Source organism: Vulpes vulpes, chromosome 2, assembly GCF_048418805.1.
Source record: "Vulpes vulpes isolate BD-2025 chromosome 2, VulVul3, whole genome shotgun sequence".
In the NCBI taxonomy this organism is placed as follows: Eukaryota; Metazoa; Chordata; class Mammalia; order Carnivora; family Canidae; genus Vulpes; species Vulpes vulpes.
In genome coordinates this window covers 157,829,322-157,851,659 of record NC_132781.1, presented here as the reverse complement: position 1 = coordinate 157,851,659, position 22,338 = coordinate 157,829,322, and the positions used below count along the sequence as shown (strand labels likewise).

General features: G+C 40.9%; 1 protein-coding gene and 1 non-coding gene across 51 annotated transcripts in view; both read right to left on the bottom strand.

The window, feature by feature from the left end:
* Window positions 1-16,100, bottom strand: part of HP1BP3 (heterochromatin protein 1 binding protein 3) — a 41,171-nt gene extending 25,071 nt beyond the window's left edge. For 4 of the 50 annotated variants that reach the window (XR_012000161.1, XR_012000153.1, XR_012000160.1 and 1 more), the window contains exons 1-6: window positions 15,964-16,087; window positions 10,055-10,154; window positions 6,942-7,095; window positions 5,128-5,287; window positions 2,197-2,340; window positions 209-289 (exon numbers count right to left, since the gene is read on the bottom strand). Coding sequence is in view for 34 of the 50 variants with exons in the window: in XM_072750963.1 (XP_072607064.1) it covers window positions 209-289; window positions 2,197-2,340; window positions 5,128-5,287; window positions 6,942-7,095; window positions 10,055-10,136 (621 nt within the window). In the remaining 16 variants the exon portion in view is untranslated. Of the gene's footprint in view, window positions 1-208; window positions 290-2,196; window positions 2,341-5,127; window positions 5,288-6,941; window positions 7,096-9,887; window positions 9,944-10,054; window positions 10,157-10,521; window positions 10,791-12,246; window positions 12,321-13,199; window positions 13,308-14,756; window positions 14,976-15,390; window positions 15,576-15,963 lie in introns of those variants that run through there. The other 46 variants (XR_012000159.1, XR_012000155.1, XM_026012087.2 and 43 more) reach the window with 36 other exon arrangements.
* A 3,567-nt stretch (window positions 16,101-19,667) lies between these two features.
* LOC112929853 (U6 spliceosomal RNA) lies at window positions 19,668-19,773 on the bottom strand. The gene has a single exon (XR_003237003.1). It is a non-coding gene; the product is annotated as a U6 spliceosomal RNA (small nuclear RNA).
* Between the last annotated feature and the right edge of the window lie 2,565 nt (window positions 19,774-22,338).

Sequence of the window (22,338 nt, the reverse complement as noted above, 5' to 3'; positions counted from 1 at the left end):
GCAGTTAAGTACACAGGGTTGGATTTATACACTGCCTGTTTTCAACTCACTAGCTGGCTGATAATGAGTAAATCATTTACAACTTCTCTGGGCTTTAGTAGAAAGGCTGCACTCTGCATAGTGCCTGGCACACAGTGAATACTCAATGCTACTATTTTTAGTAGAAGAAATAGTTTTACAGTGTCAAACTGTGGTATGGACTTCTTACCTTTCTGTTTCTGGATTTCTGAGGTGTTTTTCTTGATTTTTGGACCACAATAAAACTCCCAGAAGCACCTTTTCCTTTTACCTAAGGTAAATTAATTTTAGTTGCAATAACCAATATCTTTATTTTAAATTACTCTGGTATTAATATTTATTAATACTAATAATACTAATTAATACTAGGTCTAAGCAAAGTACAGGGCATGGTGATAAAAGAACTGATGTAAAGTGCTGTTCAACCCTTCAGAGAAAAAAGAACAATGGATAGATTGAAAGACTTGGGATTGAATCCTATTTATCGTACATCTAGCCATTTAATATTGGACAACCCCGAAGAGCTCCTGAGCTTTTGTTTCCTCATCTACAAAACTGGAAAGAATGCTACTCTGATACCAGGTTAAATAGTCTACGAACTTTCCACCCCCCAAGAAAGTACCACGAATGAAGGGACAATCTCTTGGGGAAAATGAGAAAACCGCTATCTTGAAAGGAAGGTCATTCTTTGGCACAAGTTTACAGCCTACTACTGTGTTTCCCAGATCGCCCATCAGTGATTATTACTGCACATGGGAATAGCTATGTAATTAATCCTTAGCCACCCCATATGATGGTATATATGTCTTAATACATATTTCCAGTTTACAAAGCACTTTCATAAAACTTTAAAGCTGATTTGCACTAACTGGAGTCCTCCCCACCTTAGCTTTGTGCTACTGTGAATGTAGCAATCAAGGTGAAATGCTTTCAGCCTATAAACTACTGTTTAAAGCATCAAACTGAGGTCAGCCTACAAGGCAAGAACAGGTCATAAAGCATATTTCATAAAGAAAAACAAAGCCAATTCAAGCTGTGCTGACATACACTAAGACAGAGGACAAGTCTATGGTTTTAATTACATTGGTTAAGATAATACCTTTTAATCAGTGACTGTTTTAAAGGCTCTATAAATATCAATTATACAACATTTTGAGAAAGCTTTAACAAGCTCCACAGCAGGAATCTGCTTTCCTCACTGATGGGTCCTGAAACACCTGGCACCCAGGAACAATATATATTTGTGGAATGAAGTACTTGTTGAAAGTTACTAATCAGAATTTAAATGCCTGAGTTGCACAAAATCTGTATTAATCAAATTGTGCAGCAAGTTATGAAAGAAAGGCAACAGGATTCTCGGAATGCAGTCAGCTAGGTCCTATGAACCATTTTTGCCACTACTGTGGGATCACAGTAGTTACTGGATCTCTGAAGATGATTTAAGATAAAAGTCCATTCCAACTTTTAAGTCTATAATTCTAAGTAATATTTTGATGTACTATGCAAAATAATATGGATTTATGCCTCAAATCAATACTGGTTTCAGTACTAGTCTCAATTTACTCAGGTTTCTCTGATGCTCCTAACAAGTTTCAACAGTTTCAGATATTGTTAAGTTAATGTGAGCCTAGGGGCAGCCTGGGTGGCTCAGCAGTTTAGTGCCTGCCTTCGGCCCAGGGCATGATCCTGGAGACCCGGGATCGGGTCCCACGTTGGGCTCCCACGTCGGGCTCCTTGCATGGAGCCTGCTTCTCCCTCTGCCTGTCTCTCTCTCTCTCTCTCTCTCTCTCTCTGTGTGTCTCTCATGAATATAAAAATAAAATCTTAAAAAAAAAAAAAGTTAATGTGAACCTATTTACAAATTTGTAACAGTAAGAAGTCTAGTCATGTAAGTTAGCCTTTAAAAGTAACAAACACAAGACAATAGAAATTCTTTTTTGCTGCTGCAATAAAATGATTCCTTAACCCCATCTCTCATATTCAGTACTATATGTCTCAAGCATAAGTGGCCCAAAGAAAATCCAATTATGGGGCACCTAGGTGGCTCTGTCGGTTAAGCGTCTGACTCTCGATTTCAGTTCAGGTCATGATCTCAAGACATAAAAAGCCTAAATATTATTGTGAACTTACAGCTAATAGATGTTGAAATGATCTCATCCCCAATAATTGTTTTAATACCTGTTTGATGACACCTCTATTTAATTCTCTTTTTAGTGCTTGTTTAAGGAGGTAGCCTCTTCTCTCCAGCTCCAGAGAAGGGTACTTATGGATAATATATTTTCGAATAGCAACCACTGACGCACCACTCTTCTGGAAGCATGCCTAGAAAAAAGATTTACCAAACTATACATTACTTTATACTAGCCATTTTTCATTAGACAGAGAATCTGACACATATGTTTTCAAAATTATTTTGGAGGTGAACTCAACAAAGGATGATAAAAATGGCAGGGAAGAATGAATAGTATTTCAGGTAACTTCTGTTCATCATAGCTGTTGAAAAACACAATTATAGTATTTTTGCAACAATAATTTTAACTTAGTTCAAAACGGGCAAAGAGAAAATACAACATGTAAACAACATTTTGTCTATCAAGGAAGAATCTTTTTCCATTTTAATTCTATTCTATATTTAAAAGACATCTTCAGTGCTGAAAGGAAGAAAACAGAACCTTTTTATTACTTGTAGGATTACAGATCTGGTTCATTTTATGGAATGAGCTTTAGCAAACCAGGACCAATGTTTCTCTGTAGGCTTTGTGTGAAGGTCAGCAAAGAATATAAGTAAAGAAAATCTGAATAAATGGCATAAAACTGGTTTATAGATGGCAAAATCTTGACCAGAGTTCTGGGTAACAATGAGAGCATTCAATTGAGACGTAAAATGCCCTCTTTTGTTTCCATCTAATTTAGTTATATTCCATTTGATTAATGCCCATGAAGACTTAAGTAGGTCATTAAGTCATGAAAGTGGCAAATTTTTTTCAAATGCTTCACATTTTGAAACCCACATAAGGAGCATCCATTATCTGTGTAATGGGCCTGTCCACCAATTTTGTATTAGCATTGTCTATAAACTGAATGTGGCACTTATTCTTATTGGATAAAGATCTGGGGACGCCTGAGTGGCTCAGCGGTTTAGCAGCTGCCTTCAGCTCAGAGCGTGATTCCAGGGTTCTGGGATCAAGTCCTGCATTGGGCTCCCCACAGGGAGCCTGCTTCTCCCTCTGCCTATGTCTCTGCCCACCCCCACCCCCAGCCCCGTGTGTCTCTTATGAATAAATAAATAAAAACTTAAAAAAAAAATCTGGCTGAATGTTATTTTATATACTCTGATGACAAAGAAAAACTTTGTCAAAAAGCTGTGTTAAAATAGAGATAAAACAAAGTTGTGTTAATATGATTCATCTACTTACTTCAAGTAAGTATCTCTGATCTATCACAACCTATTGAAGTTTACTCCTGATTTTCTAAGAAGATACAAAGAAATTTGAACAGAAAAGAACTCTCTAATGCTAAAACAATTCCATGCACCACCAAACTGACACTGAGATGGAAGAAGACATCAGGACTCCTATTTATTCACAAAATGGTATCAATGGTCTAAAATCATGATTTGTTACACTGTATGGAACACACACACATACACCCCTCGTTTTATACGAATATGCACAGATTCAAACTATTCTTTAGGCATAATTATACTGTTCTAATTTTTTTGTTTCACTATTTTAAAATTTTAGTCCCTTCTCCAACCTCACTGTTACCCTACTCTCCTCCAGACCTAGGCTGAGAGGTCCATGATCTGAAATCCCGGAAGAAAGGCTATACAAAGGAACAAGATCTCACTATAGTCAAGCTATCTAGACCAACAAAGTCTTATGGAGTTGAGAGCACTCTTGAAAGAGTACACGGAAAGGCCTGAAGGCAAACCCTTTTCCAGTTAATGTGTCAGTGGTGTGTGTTCTCAAATTCTGAGAATGTCCACTAGGCTGCTCCTTCCTCTGTACACCACCCTGGCTCACATTGGTCTTTATCCCTCTTTCCCCAATTTTGACTCAGATCCCTAGCAACAAGGTCCTTAAAAGGAGGGCATCTTGTTAATTTGCATGATAAGATGATAAGAAGAGCTGGTGAGATTATCACCTCATCATGAGAATTAACAAGGCAAAAGTAACCAGGAAAACTTTTAAAAGGCAAGGTCAGATTAGAAGATGACCTTAAAAATTAAAATAAGAAAGCTAGGGATGTCTGGGTGGCTCAGTGGTTGAGTGCCCGCCTTTGGCTTAAGGCATGATCCTGGGGTCCGGGATCAAGTCCCACATCGGGCTCCTTGTGGGGAGCCTGCTTCTCCCTCTGCCTGTGTCTCTGCCTCTCTCTGTGTTATCTCTCATGAATAAATAAACTCTTAAAAAAATAAAAAAGCTAGGACTCATAAACTAATGGGAGTCAGTAGATTACAGCAAAGTCATGAAGTTGTGCAAGGAGAATTTTTGGTGACAAAGCAAGTAGTAAGGTTTCTAAAAGGGTATCTTAGAGTTCAGGTGAGAAAGCTACCTACTACCAGTATTAGACACTCAGCTTGGAAATGGAGCTAAAGACAGTGTATTTATTTTAAAATAAAAATCTTCTATGCTATTCAATTACTCAGTCACAATCAGACCTTTTAAGGGCAAAGATGACCCTGTTTGTTTCATTCTCCACTATTTCCCTATCAAGTTTACTGATAAAGAGAAGTTAGTCCTTAAATGCTTACTGAATGAATTAAAGGTTCAGCCTTCAAATAAATACCGTATTTAAACCAATACACTGAGCAAAACAAAACAAACAAACAAAAAAACTGGTTAAAAATACTTGTTATTTGAAGTAATCTAAATTAAAAAAATTTACAGCGCTCACCGAAAGTGATTTTCTTAAAAAAAAAAAAAAAAAAAAGAAAAAGAAAAAGAAAAAAGAAAAGCATAAACTTCATAATGGCTTTCTTATATTTAAATATCTTTTAGGAAGCAGAGCAAGATTTTTCATGTCTGGGCAGGAATATGCCATTTTCAAATAATCCAAAGACGAACAAAATAAATCTAAGATGAACTGCTTATAATAAAAACTTGCCTTAATGGCCTCAGTTAGGATTGCATCCATCTTGGGACGTGGGGAGGAAGCCATCGGTGTTTGTTTCTGGGCCCTGGCTAGCTGGCTGGCAGAAAGGGTAGCCCAGGAAGGTATTGTTTTTTTCACTTTCTTCTCCTTTTCTTTAGACTGATCTTTCTCACTTTAAAACAAAGAATTGTTATTATGCAAAGTAAACTGTATAGAAAGAGGTATAAAGTCAGAAAGAAGAATAGACGAAGGAAGGATAAAAATTAATGTTTTATTTCCACACTAAAGTGATATATTAAATGAGCAAATTTTTACAAAATAAAACCTTAAAAAATTTTGAATACTAAAAATGGACCAAAAAGGTTCAGGAGAGTGGAGTCAGATAAATGAGCACTGGTATGAAAGGCCAGTCCACTAAAGAAATGAGAATTTTAAAATGTATTCTAGGAAACATGTCATTTAGCACAATGAGAAGTTGGAAGACCTGGGTTTGGGTTTTTGCTCTAACATTTATTACTACATGACCTTGGCAGGTGACCCGACTCAGCCTCCTCAGCTGTCAGACAGTAATATAAGGCCAAATATTTTACAAGTTTGTTGGAAGAATTAGGAGATTGTATTTGTAAAACCAATTTTGTGAGCCATAAAGTATTCCATGAATTGTATTCCAAATAACCACAGCACTCCATGGACCCGAAATACAAGGTAGCTGCTAAAAATCCCACAGAACTTAAATCTATAAAGGATTTCCTGAGGACTACACCCAAAGGTATAGTTACTACTAAGTTATTCTTTTATTTAAAAAGTAATTCCTAACTGTTCTGAACAACCATGAAAAGAACAGAATGCAACCAGGTGTCCTGCAAAAAACAAAAACAAAAACACTTTAAATTAAAAAAGAGGGACTCCTGAGTGGCTCAGTGGTTGAGTGTCTGCCTTTGGCTCAGGGTATGCTCCCGGGTCTGGGGACTGAGTCCCGCATCAGGCTCCCTGCAGGGAGCCTGCTTCTCCCTCTGCCTGTGTCTCTGCCTCTCTCTCTGGGTCTCTCATGAATAAATAAAACAAATCTTAAAAAAATAAAAAATAAAAAAGAATTGCTGGGACACCTGGGTGGCTGTTGGTTAAGCATCTGCCTTTGGCTCAGGCCATGATCCCAAGGTCCCAGGATCAAGCCCCAGGTTGGGCTCCCTGCTCATCAGGGAACCTGCTTGTCCCTCTCGTCATCCCCGCCCCACTTGTGCATACTCTAATAAATAACAAATAAAATCTTTAAAAGAAAATAAAAGTAAAAAAGAATTGCCACCACAGTGTACAGATTATGAGTAGCAAATTTCACTTTCAGTTCTCTAAGTCACCCTCCAAATGATGAATAAATACTCTATCAAATATACACAGAGTTTAGTTGACTCTGGCAATGGCTGAAACAGATTAATGTTTTCTAACATAAGCATATAAAAACAACTCACAGAGGCAGAGGCAGGAATAAAATGGTGAAGTGTTTCCCAGGTCAGATTTTGAGAGTCATGTTTCATTTCTTACTGAAATTATGTCAATGATTAAAATATCAGATACTCCCACAATGAATTCTAAGCATAAAAAAAAAATCCCAAAGGCAAAAATAAATTGAATTTTGAGTTATTCAAACCACTATTTTAACTACTACAAACTCTAGCAGGCCATACAACTACATAATAAGACTATTTCAAATAATAATTCTAAGAAGTATATCCAAGTACAGCAGAGATCTAGCATAAACCAATGTTATAATTGCCTTTAAACAATTTACATAGTCCAATTATAAATAGCAAGGAAGCATAACTCCTTACTCCTTTTTGGTTTCCTCTGAAGACTTGTTCTCTTCCTTCTCTTCATTCTCCGGTTCTCCCTTTGGCTGCTCTGTCTCACTAGATGTAGCAGGTGGAGTTTCATTCTCTTGTTCTTCTACAGTAGAGACAGATTCCTCTGAACTTATATCTGGTTCTAAAAAATCAGGTGAGCAGAATTGCATCAAGTAGATATATTATTAGAGCCTGAGTCAATAAAAGGGTAAAAGTCTATTTTATTAAACAGAAAAGACAAATGCTCCAATTGATAGATGTATTTTAAAATGAACAAATTACGGCAAGTTGCATTTTCTTTCCTTCTGTCACTCAAATTGCCTATTCAATGAGTTGCTTATTCAGACTGTTATGTGAGAAAAGGAGATGGGCCAGGAAATTTACACAGAAAGAGAAACTAATCTTACCACAAATCAAACATCTTGCCTGTTCCCTATAATGTTAATGATGAGATTCATAATTAAGAAATTAGCTACTTCATAATTCAACAGATAAATCTTAAGAAGGAAATGAGTAACAGAAAATTAACACCTATTTTCCACATTAAAGGACTGGGGCAAGAGCAGAAATCCAAGAGGGGGAATAGTGAGGTCTGCAATTGCTTATCTGTCTTTTCTCAGCATGTCTCTTTGAGCAGTTACTATAAAACACAGAATCCTAGATATGGTTAAGTAGGGACTTCAAAGAAAAGGACTCTCCAGTGGAAAAACTTAGGCAAAAAATAAAAGTATAGGCTTGAACAGTTTGGTCACTTAAATTATGTGAACAAATTACATGATGAAAACTTCTAAAAGAACAAAAAAAAAGGCCACTTCCTTCATATAACCAAAACACATATACACAGTTCTAAAGGGAATTCTAATTTTCAACAAATTAAAATTCTAAACCATGAATTTCAGGATGGTCAACTATCATTTGTTGATCTCATCCTGGGTTATGCACTTCAACTAGACTTGCATATTAAGCTGAAAATCCTCCTATATAGGTTTAGCCAAAATTGAGTTTAAAGCCAGACAGATTCAAGTTCAGTCCTCATAAACTTTTTAGCTTGCTATCTTAGGGCAAGTTCTTTGATATCTCCAAGTTTCAGTAATCTTACCTCACAGAGCTTTCATGGGGATTGCATAAAATGGTTTAGGAGATATGTGCACATGAACAATGTGGGTGATTCCCATCCTCTGGCCTATCCTATTGCTTCTAGAACTATCTCCCAAAGTATTAAAGCCAGAACTTCACTATAAAAAAAGTAAAAATGGTATCTAGCAATTCAGATAACTGTAAGATATATTTTAAAAATCATACATATTCTCACCTCACCGACTGAACTGCCCATGTGGGTAAGGACTTACTATTAGTTAGTCATTATGTTTACTTATATATTGCCTTATTCTAAAAAGGATGAAAAGAACTATTTACTGGGTTTGACTCTAGGAGTAGACCTATAAATTCAATTTCATATTTTCTTAAGAATAACTGTTTATTTTTTTTTTTTTAAGATTTTATTTATTTATTCATGAGAGTCACACACAGAGAGAGAGAGAGGCAGAGACACAGGCAGAGGGAGAAGCAGGCTCCATGCAGGGAGCCTGACGTGGGACTCGATCCTGGGACTCCAGGATCAGGTCCTGGGCTGAAGGCGGCACTAAACCGCTGAGCCACCCGGGCTGCCCAAGAATAACTGTTTAAGGGACACCTCAGTGGCTTAGTGGTTGAGCGTCTGCCTTCAGCCCAGAGCGTGATCCTGGAGTCCCAGGATCCAGTCCCGCATTGGGCTCCCCCTGCATGGAGCCTGCCCCCGCACCACCCCCTCCTTCTCAAAATTAAATAAATGAATGAATGAATGAATGAATAAAATCTTAAAAAAACCCTGCTTAATAGTTGATGGATTAATAAAGGTGCAGTCACTCAAGAGACACTGAGTATGTAGTATTTATAAGACACTGTTTCCAACTCATTAAACTATTGTGTCTGTCTTTGTGAAATGCAGGATTTATCAAATTTAAAGTATGAGAGAAGTCTAATTATTTTTATATACAAAATACTATAATGGGAGATGACACACAGAACTTGTGCAGTGACTTACGGACTCTAAAATTCTGGCTGACTTTTCCAGTACCTGAACTCTCTGGCATGTATTCTGAAAACTGATGTGATTAGTGATTTAATGGTTTGAGCTGACTGTGAAGCAATATGGCATAAGATAGGCAAGTGGCTTATCTCAGTGCTAGACAAAATAACCAAGCTTCAACTCATTAGTACATCTCATTTTTTTTATATGCTGATTACAATGTCTCCTAACTGCTTCAGGCCAGCTACCCAAGTTGCTTATGATATTCATCTAAGTATCTTGAAACAAAATCCAGGTTGAGCTAGAAAAAGAGCAGCCTGCTGCACCAAAGGATAAAGGCAATAGGGTTCACATATTTTTTATTCCTAATCTATACTGGTCAGCAAATATTTCGTTCTAATAGCCACAACAGGGATGGCACCACGTGCTCAACCCTGGCAAACCTGAGATAAAAAGGCAAGGAAGGAAAAGGAAAGAAAGGAAAAGGTCACAAGAAGAAAAGGAAAAGAAGAAGAGGTGATAAGAAATGCCATAAAGGAGCACTACTAACCAGATTGATGGTTCTACATTTCTCTTGATTCATTATGTTCCCAACTCTGTCTGGCCAATCTCTGCACCAACACCAAATATAAACCAATACTTCAATTGCCCATTTGCTCCCTTAAGGCCTCATGGTGATTTCTGAGTGATTTAGCACTGTCTGTCCATCCTGAAGGCTCAAGTGCCCCCATTATTCCACAGCCTTCATTGCTATGACACTGTATGCCTCTAACTATTCCTGTTCTTGCCAACTATTTTCTTTTTAATCCCAAGAACACGAAATTTTCGCCTTCTAAAAATCTTTAGAGACAAGATGAAATTCTTACTTTGCTTACTTTGGTCTGGAAATGACATATCCATAGGTATCACTTCTTTCAATGTTCTCCCAAAACAGCCATGAAAAAAGAACAATTAGGTTCAAAGGAATTTATGGGATACTCCAAATTGGAATAGAAACTTTTGCCATTTTAAGTTGTCTACTGCTTTACCTTACCTGGCTTTTCTTCCTCCCCTTCAGCAAGCTTGCTTTTGGGAGGAGTTTCCCGCGTAGAATTCACAGTTCGACGAATCGGCATGGTGCTATCTTCTACCTTCTAAGAAAAGAGACAGCCATAATCATACATGCATAAGAAAATTTCTCTCTTTCTCAAGGGGACTAACTGGGTGTCAGAAGATGTAGGAGAATTCTTCAAGTCGACTCCAGGATCTGATGCAAATTACTTTTAACAAGTTTTTTTGAAGTAAAATACAATTTTTTAAAAAGTACTTTTCAAAATATTTTATTTTAGCTAGAATTTGAAATGGAAACAGGTAATTTTACTTGACTTGGAATGAATTTAGAAGGTTGGAGGTTTTCTAAGGAATTCAAGGGGAAAAGGAAGACGAAAAGAATTTTGTATCTGTTTGATTTTTTTAGATTCACAACCCAGAACTCCCCAAAGTAAGGAAACGAACATGTACCAAGAAGGACCCAGCAGGGCCTGAAGTCAGGGACTGATCCAAGAGTGAGCTTCAAGAATGTGTCAGCCCCTACCTCACCTAACTTGTCCGCGTGGATCAGCTGAGCTCCTACTATAAGTGGGAGTGCCTTAGGATGGACGAATTCACCTTGAGACGTATCAGTCGCCATTTAAAATAATTTCTAGGCCCGAGTACAGGTTACACTCTGAAGCCTCTGCTGTTAACCACAAGGACTTTTCCTAATGGTTTCAGTGTGGTGAAGAGTCAACCTAAAGCACAGAAAAGACCTGGTGTGAAGATTAACAGAAACAAAACTAAACTGTCTAAATTTAATACACATCCTAAGGGGAAAACAATGAACTATAAAACTTATAGTTAAGTGACAGATGACTTGGTCAATTATCATTCAGAAAGATTAAATCACTACGAAAATACCGAGTATGTAAAGCAGCCACTAAGACAAATGCACAAGCCACAGCAGCTGTTGCACCTTCCACATGAACAAAGGCAACAAGGACAAGAAAGCTCCTCAGGAACGGAACCCCATTCCCACCAGGCTACCATCAGGAACTTAGAAAGGACAGAATAAGGAGACTAAGGAACAGTTTAGTCAAATGTTTACTCAATTACTGAAGAGAGAAGGTTTTGGTTGTTATTGTTCTCAAAAGGATCAGGAAAATTATCTGTAACCTTGACTACTTCTTCATTAGATAAATAACCTAAGGGCAAAAATCCTGAAGAACGTGATACTCTAAGAACCTCCAGACTTAGAGACGGAAATTTAGACCATCACCTAGAATAGAATTTATGTTTCCAAGACCTTATTTGTTATTTTTAAAGTAGGCAAAACTAGCACAGAAGAATGAACATAATTAAATATTCAAAGATAAAACCCATGTAGTCACTCAAATTTACATGATCATTAAATACTCGCTGTCCTTGAAAAAAAAAATCTCATCTGGGACCAAATGACATTTTATAATAAAAATCTCTCCAAAATACAAGAAAATGATCATCTGAGTGTTTAGATCTTTGTGCTAATGAATTATTAGCAAAGAACTGGGGCAACAGTAGACTAGTCATTCAACCTCTACTTTAAGCTCTGACTGTCTAGGAATTCAAGAGCTTCCAATTTGTCAGGTAATAGTCTCAAGCTACAACAATCAGGATAAATCCAAAAAATACAAACACAGAGAATGCTTTCATATTTACAGGGAAAATCTTTTTATGGGAACACCAAGAGCAATGCCAGACTTGTGAATTGTCAATTAGCTGCAAGCAAAGGCAGTTGAAAGAATTCAAGATGCACTAAAACTTTTTATCAATAGTAAATTAATAATATCCATGAATATTTTAAACTTATCCACTATTATAAAAACTACTTAAAATGCGCAAGTAGCAAGTCACTTGAAGGAACTATAAAGTACAAAAATAAAAATAGTTGTTTTTTGATCTGTTAAGAGAGGGCCAAATTGGGCTTAGGAATACTATTTAGGCTTGTGAAACCTAAAAGTCTATTTTGAAATACTTTGAATACATAAACTTGCTCATTAATGCATCTAGCACTTACATAGTAATATGTTTTCTTTGACAATTAAAAAAAAAAACACAAAACTAAGCAAATCTGCTATTTTCATATGTAAACCCTATAGAGAAGTAAACCACCATTATCAGGTTATCCTTGGTAGAGTGATATTGCTATTGGATTCATCTTTCTTAACTCACCATAACACTAGCTAGGTTGAAAATGCCACTGTGAAGTCAACAAAACTTTCATGAGTCTCTGTTCATAGGATATCCTGAAAAAGATATGTTCCCTGTAGATACAATACTGAAAAAAAGCATCAAAACCTTTCCAGTCTACTATATTCATTAACTACTCAAAACTAAAACAAATGAGTCAAAAGGGGAGGAGGCACACAAACAAAGCTACTAACACCAACATAATGAAACTAAAATCACGGCAACAAGTACATGGTCCATAAAGACATCAGACATCATGAACCCAAGGACAAGAATGACAGTTTTAATCAGGCCAGGTAAGAGGCATGCCCAGGTTAGAATAAAAAATATATATATAATAAATTTTTTTAAAAAGGTGGTTTGCCAATCTTTCTGGCTGCCGTCTACAAAAAATGTAAATCCTGACACTCTCCTGCTTAACACCTCTCAATTACTGTCGCACTTTTTTTACTAATCTTATCTCCTACTACTCTACCCATCATACTCTCTTGACTCCAAAAACAAAGACCTTCTTTTGGCCCTGGCACTGTGCTCTGCTTATCCCTGCCTGAGGGTGTTTGCACTTGCTGTTCTCTTAAACTATTATTTTTCTAGATACTTCAATCAGGTTTCTGCTCAATGTCATCTCCTCTCAGAAAAGCCTCCCATCCTTCTCATTGTTCAGGTTTCTTTAGCATTAAATTTGCGTACTTGTTTATTATGTCCCCTTCCCAAAAGGCACTGTAAGATATACAAGGGCTAAGGACCTTTAATTCACACTATTTGCAGCACCTACAACAGTGTCCAACACATTATGTGTTGCACAAATTTTGAGAAAAAAAGTTAAATGAACAATGCCACCTATTTAAGTATTTATTATTATATTTAGCGTATGAGAAGAACACTTAAAAAATGAAATCCAAAGTTATTTGGGATAAATATTAAGAAATGTTTACCTCAGAGGCAACTGGCTGTCCAGTCCACAGAGGGTGCAACTCTTGATCTCGGGGTCGTGGGTCCAAGCCCCACACTGGGTATAGAGTTTACTTTAAAATAAAAATGTTTGCCTCAGCTCGGAATTTCCTTGGTAAGGGTCATGGAACTTAAAGCTTCCCTCTGTAATACTTTCTTTTTAATAGGTTGGCTAACAGTTACTTCGTATGTTCGGTGTTTGTTACAGAGCTAACAAAAACTATATGGGTGGTTAATTCACACTGTCTTATCCTCACCATGTACCTGTTAACTTCTTGCTGCTGCACTTTTGAATCAGACTAGCTACCACACCTATCCCCCCCACCCAAAAAGATCTTATGTAGCAGGCTCACTGCTGCATACTTGGTGCCTAAGAACACACAAGGAATAGAATAGGTGCTCAACAAATATTTGTTAAACGAAAGGATGAATATATGAAAAAGTTCTCCACCTAGGTTCTTTTATGTGCCAAAAACAATCTTCAGTTTACCTGTGGTTTATGTGGCTTTCCTGTGGCCTCCCATCTGGATTTTTATTTAATTTTTTTAATGTTAGATTAACTATACAAAGAGTTGCTTTTGTAAAAGAAAACTCTAAGTTACTTTTAATTTAATGCAAGCAATAAAAAAAGTGATAAAGTCTACAATTTTCTCTACATTATGAGAAAGCAATAGAAAAATTAGTAGGAGCTTAACAATATGTTTCCAGTCTAATAATATCCTTAAAGAAATAAATTTTAGGATATTATTATTATTACTTCATATTTTATTTTATTAAAATTATTCGTATATTTATGAATATTCATATTCGTATTTTACCTATTTCATATTTTACCATAAAATGTGTGCAATATAAATTATAAGATCATCAACTATGCACAGAATATATCAAACTGTCCCCAACCTCAAGTCTTTCACTGTATTCAGTGACATTAATAGTAATGTCACAAAAAAAAACATGCCGGTAATTAGCTGGCAACTACCCCCCCCCCCCGACACACACACACAACTTTTACACTTGAATAAATCAGTATGTACCTAATTAATGCCTATCTTGGGCACAGATGGTATGGACACTACATGCCCCGCGCCCCCTTGAAAGACAATCACAACCTAACTGGCTAACACTTCAGGATACTTTCTCCAATTTTCCGCCCTCAAACGTCCACGTCAGTTTAAAAACGCAGCCAAAACAACACACACACACACACACACACACACACACACACAAACCCCACTCTTTAAAAATGTCACTTCCACTTTGAAACCCACTAAACTGAACTCTTCAGGAGAGCAACAGACACTTCGAAGAGCTCAGAGTAGCTTCAGGCCTGTCTGTGCCAGAGAAAATCAAACTCTCTGCCAAGCTAACGCCAGTCACGTCCCCCTCCGCTCAAGACCCTAGAGCTGCCCATCAAGCCCCGGGCGAATTCCTAGACGTTATTTCTGACTGGATCCTCACTTTCCAGTGTAACGGGCAGTCAGGAAGGATGACAAACAGGGAATTCAGAATCTGCGCGCTGAAGGGGCGGTCGAGTTCACCTTGTCGAGTCCTCCGTGCAGGAGAGAACACTCCCCCCACAAAAGGCGAGGAGACCCGTCCTCCGTCACAGACGGTGGCCAATTCAGTATCAAAACTCAGACGTGAGGCTCTCGCTTCAGCGCTCCTGCCGCCACCTCTTGACAAACGCGCTTTCTCATCCCCGAGCCCGACTTTACTACTGCACAGCACACGGTCGGCGGTGCGGGGAGCAACGAGCTCTGGGCATGCCAGACGGGAAAACGAAAGCTCAGGCCCGCGTCGCGGCAGCGGCAGCGGCGGCGGCGGCGGCGGGGGCAGCGGCAGCGGCAGCTCGGAAACGCCCGCCCAGACCACTGACAGGCACACGGGGAAGAGCGCAGCCCAGACAAAGAGGCAGGGAGCGGCCGGTGCGGGGCGCGAGCAGAGGCGGGGGAGCGCGGGGCCAAGAGGAGGCAGCTCGGCAGAGGACGGCAGGACTCGGCAGCGGCTGACACCGAGAGGCTGCGGCGCGGGCTCCGCGCGGCCGGCGGCTCGGGGCGCGGGGCTCGCGCTCGGGGACGCACGCGGCCGAGGTCGACGCCGCCCCTGGGGCAGCGGCCGCTCGCGCGACACAAGAAGCGACACACCGCGAGCACTAGCGCTCCGCGCACTCACCACTGGGAGCTCCGTAATGGCGGCGGCGGGGGCGGAGAAGCCGGGGGGCGGGCCCGCCGCAGCCAGTCACCGCCGCCGGCATCTTTCGAACCCGCTCCGAAAACCGCTGAGGGAGTGGGGAGAGGAGGGGGGGAGGGGCGGGAGCCGGGGGTGGGGGGGCGGCGGCGGAGTCCGCCGCGGGCCTCGGGAGCATGCGCGAGGCCGCAGCCAATCGGAGCGCAGCGGGAGGACGCTGGCGCAGGCGCGCTGGGACGCAGGGCCCCGGACCGGGGAAGAGCTCCCCCCCTCCTCCCCCAGAGTCCAAACAAAACAAGGACGAGAGCGCGCGCGCCAGAGGGCCCCGGAGGAGGCGTCAACGAGAGGGGCAGGGGGCTAGATCGCGGGGGAGAGGGGACGGAGGGCGGAGCGGCCGGGAGAGGCAGACAAAAGGCGCCACCTCCGGGGACCCGAGCGCCCCGCCCCCTCCACTCTGGGAGCGGCGTCGGCGCCCCGGGCGAGCGGCCTTGGCCACTCGCCTTCGGGGCCCAGCGAGCCCGCACCCGCTCCCCGCCCGCCTGTTCCGTCCTGCGTTACCTCTGCACTCCCCCCTTCCTGGCGCCCGCGTTCCGCACGGCCTCTCGGCGCCGCTCCCGCTGCCGCTCGTCGTCTCCGCCGCCGCTGTCCTCCAGGCCCAGCCGCCGAGCTCTGCCGCCCCGCCCCCCTGCTCGCGGCCCCGCGCGCACGCGCACGCGCGCACTCCCTGCCGGCCCCGCCCCCGCGCGTGACCGCGCACGCGCCCCCAGCCGGCGGGAGCCGAGGGAACGCGCGCGCCTTGGCTCCCCGGCCGGGCGCGCGGGGGCGCGAGAGGGCGCTGCGGGACGGGAGGACGCCCGCCCAGCCTCGTCGGGGCCCGGCCCCGGGCTGCGCGTTGGCTTGGGTGCGGTTGCGCTTTCCTCCGAAGAGCCCCCTCTCGCTCCGTTTGCTGTCGCCGCCGTCCCGCTCGGTCCCTGGTCGTAGCCGGGCCTCCTGGCATCTCCCGCGGCTCCGTGCAGCCGCCGCGCAGGAACAAACTGCCTCTCTTTGATGACCGTGCAAAACTCGAGCAACCAGATAGCGGAAAATTCGGTACCTCACGGTCCTATTAAGTATCCAGACAGTACAGGGCAGAGCGGTGACTCAGGAAAAGAACTGGAAAAGTTGCTTTTCAAATCTGTGAAAGGGTCTTCCGTGGCCTCCTGATCCGCGTACGCAGGCAGGGTTCTCCAAAAGTAAGGCCCTGGGGTCCGGAAACAGGGGATGCCCTTTGAATTGTCCTATTATTTTGGTGTCAGTGGACTTAGGCAGGGTACATACTGTTGGAAAATGTGACTTTTCAAAACCAATGTATTTAAAGTAGGTGTTTTGTGGTGGGGTACAGGTCGTGCGGGTAATGAATACAGGGAAATAATAAACATTAAAATTACCCATAGGCTCACAGCAGGGGGGACCGATACTCAGATGTATGTGTTAATCATTCAAAAGATTTATTATGAAACCATTTAAGTGCTTGCTAGCCCAGTGCTCAGGCTGTATAATTAGCATTTTAACTATCTCACCAGCTTTCCCAGTCATAGCCATTCACTCACTCCATCAGTTGCAAAATGAGCTGTAATAAAATTTCACCACCACCACGGAAAACTGCTCACTAATGGCATTACCGATGCTCTGGCACTGTTGTCACGACGAGTTTCAGTCACTTTGTGCCATTTCTTTGTCCTGCTCAGCTCCTTTGTTCTTTACCAAATTTCTATCCTTTGTATCCCTCTTTAAAGACTCTATTCCATTTTTATGTATTCCAGTACTTAAAACATCTTATCTCCGTTCTTGTTCTCTAAAATGTCTTTAGCCCCATCTCATTCAAGAAGCTGACCCAGTTAAGAGCAAACTAGGTTTCTCCTCCTCTACAGATTTTTGCTTCACACACACACACACACACCCTTTATTCTATTGTTTACAACATGTATACCCATGAAGGGAGAAACCTTAAAATTCTTCCTTCAGGTGAGACACACAAACCACCAAGGCTACACTTGCTATAGTCTGAAGTTTTAAGTTTTCTACTTACAAAGGAATTTAAAATTTTTTACTGTATATATGTGTGTGTGTGTGTATATATATATATAGGTTGAGGCATTTTACATCTGCTAAATGTAACATCTGGCTAGTTTCGATTTTCATACTTAGTTGCATCTGAGTTAAGACTCCATAGGGGAATGGTTTTATAGCTAACCTCACTTGGCTTCTTTGAGCTATGCTAGTAAGAATATTAAACAGAGTTACCTGATGGATTTTGTACTATTTATTTAAAGCTATTAAGGCTGTTTGGCTTGAACTGGAAGGAACACACACCTTGGGAAGTTGAGGAGCAGGTGAGCTCTTACAAAGTGTATGAAGATTATCATCAGAGCTGCGGAAGACCCCGGTGCTCAGAGATCTCTTACACTGATATTAGAGCCCTTGAAGTTCCATCATTCAGAGATTCATTCCCTTGGTTCCCTTCACTCTCTTTAATAGCACTTTTAAAGTGCTGGTACCAAGAACTAATACGCAAGTTTCAAACTGATCATTGAGAATTCATTGTTTCACCTCTAAACCCGAGAATCTCAAGAACTCTAGGTGTCTGATTAAAAGAACTTCTAGCAAATGTGCTGTCGTCTGTGATGACTTAACAATTCTGCCCAGAAACACCTGGGATACAGGCATGACTTGAGAGTCCCAGAAACACGAGGAAATTTAGGGTTTTGTGAACTAGAAAGTCAAGTGTTAAGAGTTCCTCACAATGCAACGGCATCATCTCTAGTTTTCAACAAAACACTTTTTCAGAAGCCAATTCCCTGTTGAAACAAGCATGTATGGAAGATTTGCAGATGGCCTGCTGTCAGTGTAACAGTTTTTTGCTGCCCCTCAGATGTAAAGCTAAGTGATACTTAAGTCTTTTGGGCTAAAATGTCTTGTTTTGTATAGGAAAGCAAAATGTATGGCTTTGGAGATTTGGGCATAAAGTCAGAGGAAGTTGAAACAATTGTAGATTCCAGGAGTGTTCCAGAGCAGAGCTATGATAATGCAATCATGGGGCTGAACATTGAAAGTTGTATCTTACTTTACTCACATTCCACTTGTGTTATGAAGGAGAGGTTTAAGGAATAATTCTTTATTGCCTGGTGGGGAGAGGCTTCTACTCCTAGCAAGGCTGATCTTTATTATTCCCACAAATCAAAGCAAGGGACTCCAATTTCATGCAGAAGTCATCAAAAGCTAGGCCACGGCTTGGGGATTCCTTAGGAATGTATGGTCCTGGCAGGGCTGGGAGTCACTTGACTTTTCTGGTGTCCAGCTAGAAAGACTAGAAATGGCTTTCAATTTAGTTGCAGCTTACTACTGGGCAAATGGAGATGAAAAGATAGATTATTCCTCCAACTCCCTAGCCATGGTATTCTTACTGTTTCTGGTTACCTGAGGCCACTACCCTGGTTTAGAGACAAACAATCGCTTTGGGTCCTCTGTCAATGATGCACTTTCCTCTACTCACTGGTGGCAATAATTTTATTCAGGCCAGCAGTCATTGAACTATAAAACTTTTTTCTAAGCTCTAAAAAATTCTAGATCTGAAACATGTCTGGTCCCAATGGTTTTGGATAAAAAGATTGTGAACCAGTTATCTAAAAACCAAGTAGGTTTACAAAATAACACTTACCCTCACACGTTCTAGTCTAGCTATTATTTTTTATTTATTCTCTCTCATGAGAGACACAGAGAAAGAGAGAGGCAGAGACACAGGCAGAGGGAGAAGCAGGCTCCATGCAGGGAGCCCGACATGGGACTCGATCCCAGGTCTCCAGGATCACGCCCTGGACCAAAGGCAGAGGCTCAACCGCTGAGCCACCCAGGCGTGCCTCAGGTTCTGGAAATTTTATGTGTTGAACTGTCTTTTCCCTTTTCAAATACCAGAGGCAAGACAACTGCACTTTAACAGACTAAAGACACTCTGTTTGCCAGACTTACTAAAAAAGCAAAATATACCCAGTTTTGTTTGGACTGTATAATTTGAAGTCAACAGTACTACTGTTCTCCCTCCACTCCTACTTTGTGGCTTTAACTTATTTGAAAAAAGCTGCCTGCAAGGCAACCAGGCCTGTGATAGTGGCCAGAGATGGCTATGGATCAGATCAAGTGACACTTAGCGTGACCAACTCTACTGGTTTACCATAGGGGGAGGTCGAGAGTTGATGGAAGGCAGCATTTACTTTTAAAATTAAAAAATATATATGGAACGCTTCACAAATTTGCGTGTCGTCTTTGTTCAGGGGCCATCCTAATCTTCTCTGTATCATTCCAATTTTAGTATATGTGCTGCCAAGTGAGCACAGGATTTTGTTTTTAAACCAGGGAAGTCCCAGGAAAATGGATTGTTACCTTAAGACATCCTTTCTTTGTGGTTATGGGGTAGTTTGAGAAAGTTTCTTTTTTTGTTCTTTTTTAAGTAAGCTCTTGTCCCAGTGTGGGGCTTGAAAACTGACAACTCCCAGATCAAGAGTCGAATGCTCTACCAACTGAGTCAGCTACGTGTCCCTGAGAAAGTTTCTTTAAATAGGTTTTTTAATGCAGTAAAGCCTAGTGTTTTTTTTTTTTTTAAGATTTATTTATTTTGAGGGGAGGGAGGAGCAGAGGGAGAGAGAAACCCAAGCAGACTCTGTGCTGAGCCAAGCCCAATACAAGGCTCCATTTCACAACCCTGAGTTCACAGCTGAAACCAAGATTCAGACACCCAACAGACTGTGCCACCCAGTAATTTAAAGGAAAACATGAGTCAAAACAAAATTTTAAAAATTTCAAATTATGAGATTGGATCCATTTGTTTAAAAAAATATCCAAAAAGATAGTGACAGAAAAGATCCTTTCCTTTTACAAAAAAAAAAAGTGAAACTGCATGGTGATGAGGGAATGGAATCTTCTCAAAAGTGGAAAACCAGAAAGTATTGGCTTTGAGTATTATTTATTTTTTAAAGATTTTGAGAGTGAGAGCAAGAGAGAGAGGGAATAAAGCAAAGGGGGAGGGAGAGAGACAAGCGGACTCTGCGCTGAGTGTGGAGCCTGACATGACATGGGGCTTGATCCTACGACCCAGAGATCATGACTTGGAGCCAAAACCAAGTGTCAGAAGCTTAACTGACTGAGCCACTGAGGCACTGCTGGCTTTGACTATTCTCAAAATACTTGCAGCAAGGCTGTAAAAGTTTCAACCTGGAGTTTAGAAAGAGTGGCATAATTCTTGAGAACCATACATATTGAGACTCAAGATTGTTAGTTCAAGTTATAAAACTTGTATTTCGATTTATTAGTGATGCCTCTGGCTCTTTCCACCAGATACGACATTTTGCCAAAAAGGCCTTACGTGATGATGTTCAAAAAATTTTTTTAGGATTTTATTTATTTATTCATGAGAGACAGAAAGACAGAGACATGGGCAGAAGTAGGAGAAAAAGGCTTCATACAGGGAGCCTGATGTGGGACTTGATCCCAGGACTCTGGGATCATGCCCTGAGCCAAAGGCAGATGCTCACACCCAGGTGTCCGGATGATGTTCAGATTTAACATAACTTTTTTGTTTCAGCTTCATATTTTACTTGATTGAGGCTATGACACTTAAGAAAAAAAATAGAATACATCTAATCAACTGGCAGGCTTATTTGTCTCTATATCCAAAGCAAGCAGCATCTCCTACAGTAGGAACAAGGCCAGAATTGGAGGTGGCAGGGTATGCATTTTTTGTTTATTATGGTTTTGTAGCAAAAACTAGTCAAATTTTTCATTCTAGGAAGGGCGATGTGTAACTTGCTGAGGACACTAACCATTAGTCCTCGTTGCAATGGAAGCGAAGAGCTTCTAGTCCTCAGGTTTGTTAGTAAAGGCTAAGCCTGAAATTTCATAGTGTATGCTAAGGAAAACAATGGAAAAAATCTGAACTCTACAGAGTATTAAAGAAATGTCGTGGGCAGCCGCAGTGGCTCAGCAGTTTAGCACCTTCAGCCCAGGACCTGATCCTGAAGACCTGGGATCGAGTCCCACGTCGGGCTCCCTGCATGGAGCCTGCTTCTCCCTCTGCCTGTGTCTCTGTCTCTCTCTCTATTCCTCATGAGTAAGTAAATAAAATAAAAATCTTAAAAAAAATAAAACGTGGATAGTCAAACCATGATCTCCTATAGCTCCAAAGATAGTATAGTTTTTAATTGTATGTGGCTGAGTATGACTAAGGTTGTAGAATGAGGTAGAAGGAACATTGGACACAGGCAGGGTGTGCCCTAAGTATTCCATGTAGAATGCTGGGTGCCTGATCTGATTGATCTTTTTGTTAATGTACTCAGAGGTGGACGGTGTTATCCTTGTATTACAGATGAATAAACCGAGGTTTAAACTATTCAAGCAGAATTATATCGTAAAGCCCCTATTCTTCCAATTCTAGTGCTCCAAAGTATATCCACTATACCATTTTTCCCTCCGGCGTGGATTAAGTATTCTGGTGCAGAGCAAGCATATTTTTGGAAATAAGTGCCTCCTAGAAAACCTCCTAGAAAACCAAGTGCAAATCTCAGCTCTGACACACTGACTTTTATGACACTTAGTTCCCTATCTATAGAAAGGAAGCAGTACCACCTAATATAGGGTCATAGGGCTGGTGAGATGAATTAGAGGAGACCCTGCAATGTCTAACAAATTATAGCCTTCAAAGTGTTTTAACATATATTGGCTCATTGATAACTGTGATGTAAGGGCTTATGGTTTTTGCATTATATATGAGCAAACAAAAGCCAGAATGAGTGCTTGTTTTGTTAGCTTTTGGTGAAGAGCTTTATAAACGGTGACAGGGATGTGCAGTACCTCTAGGCAGTGGTTCTCAAACTTCAGTGCTCCTAGAATCAGCTGAAGAGTTTG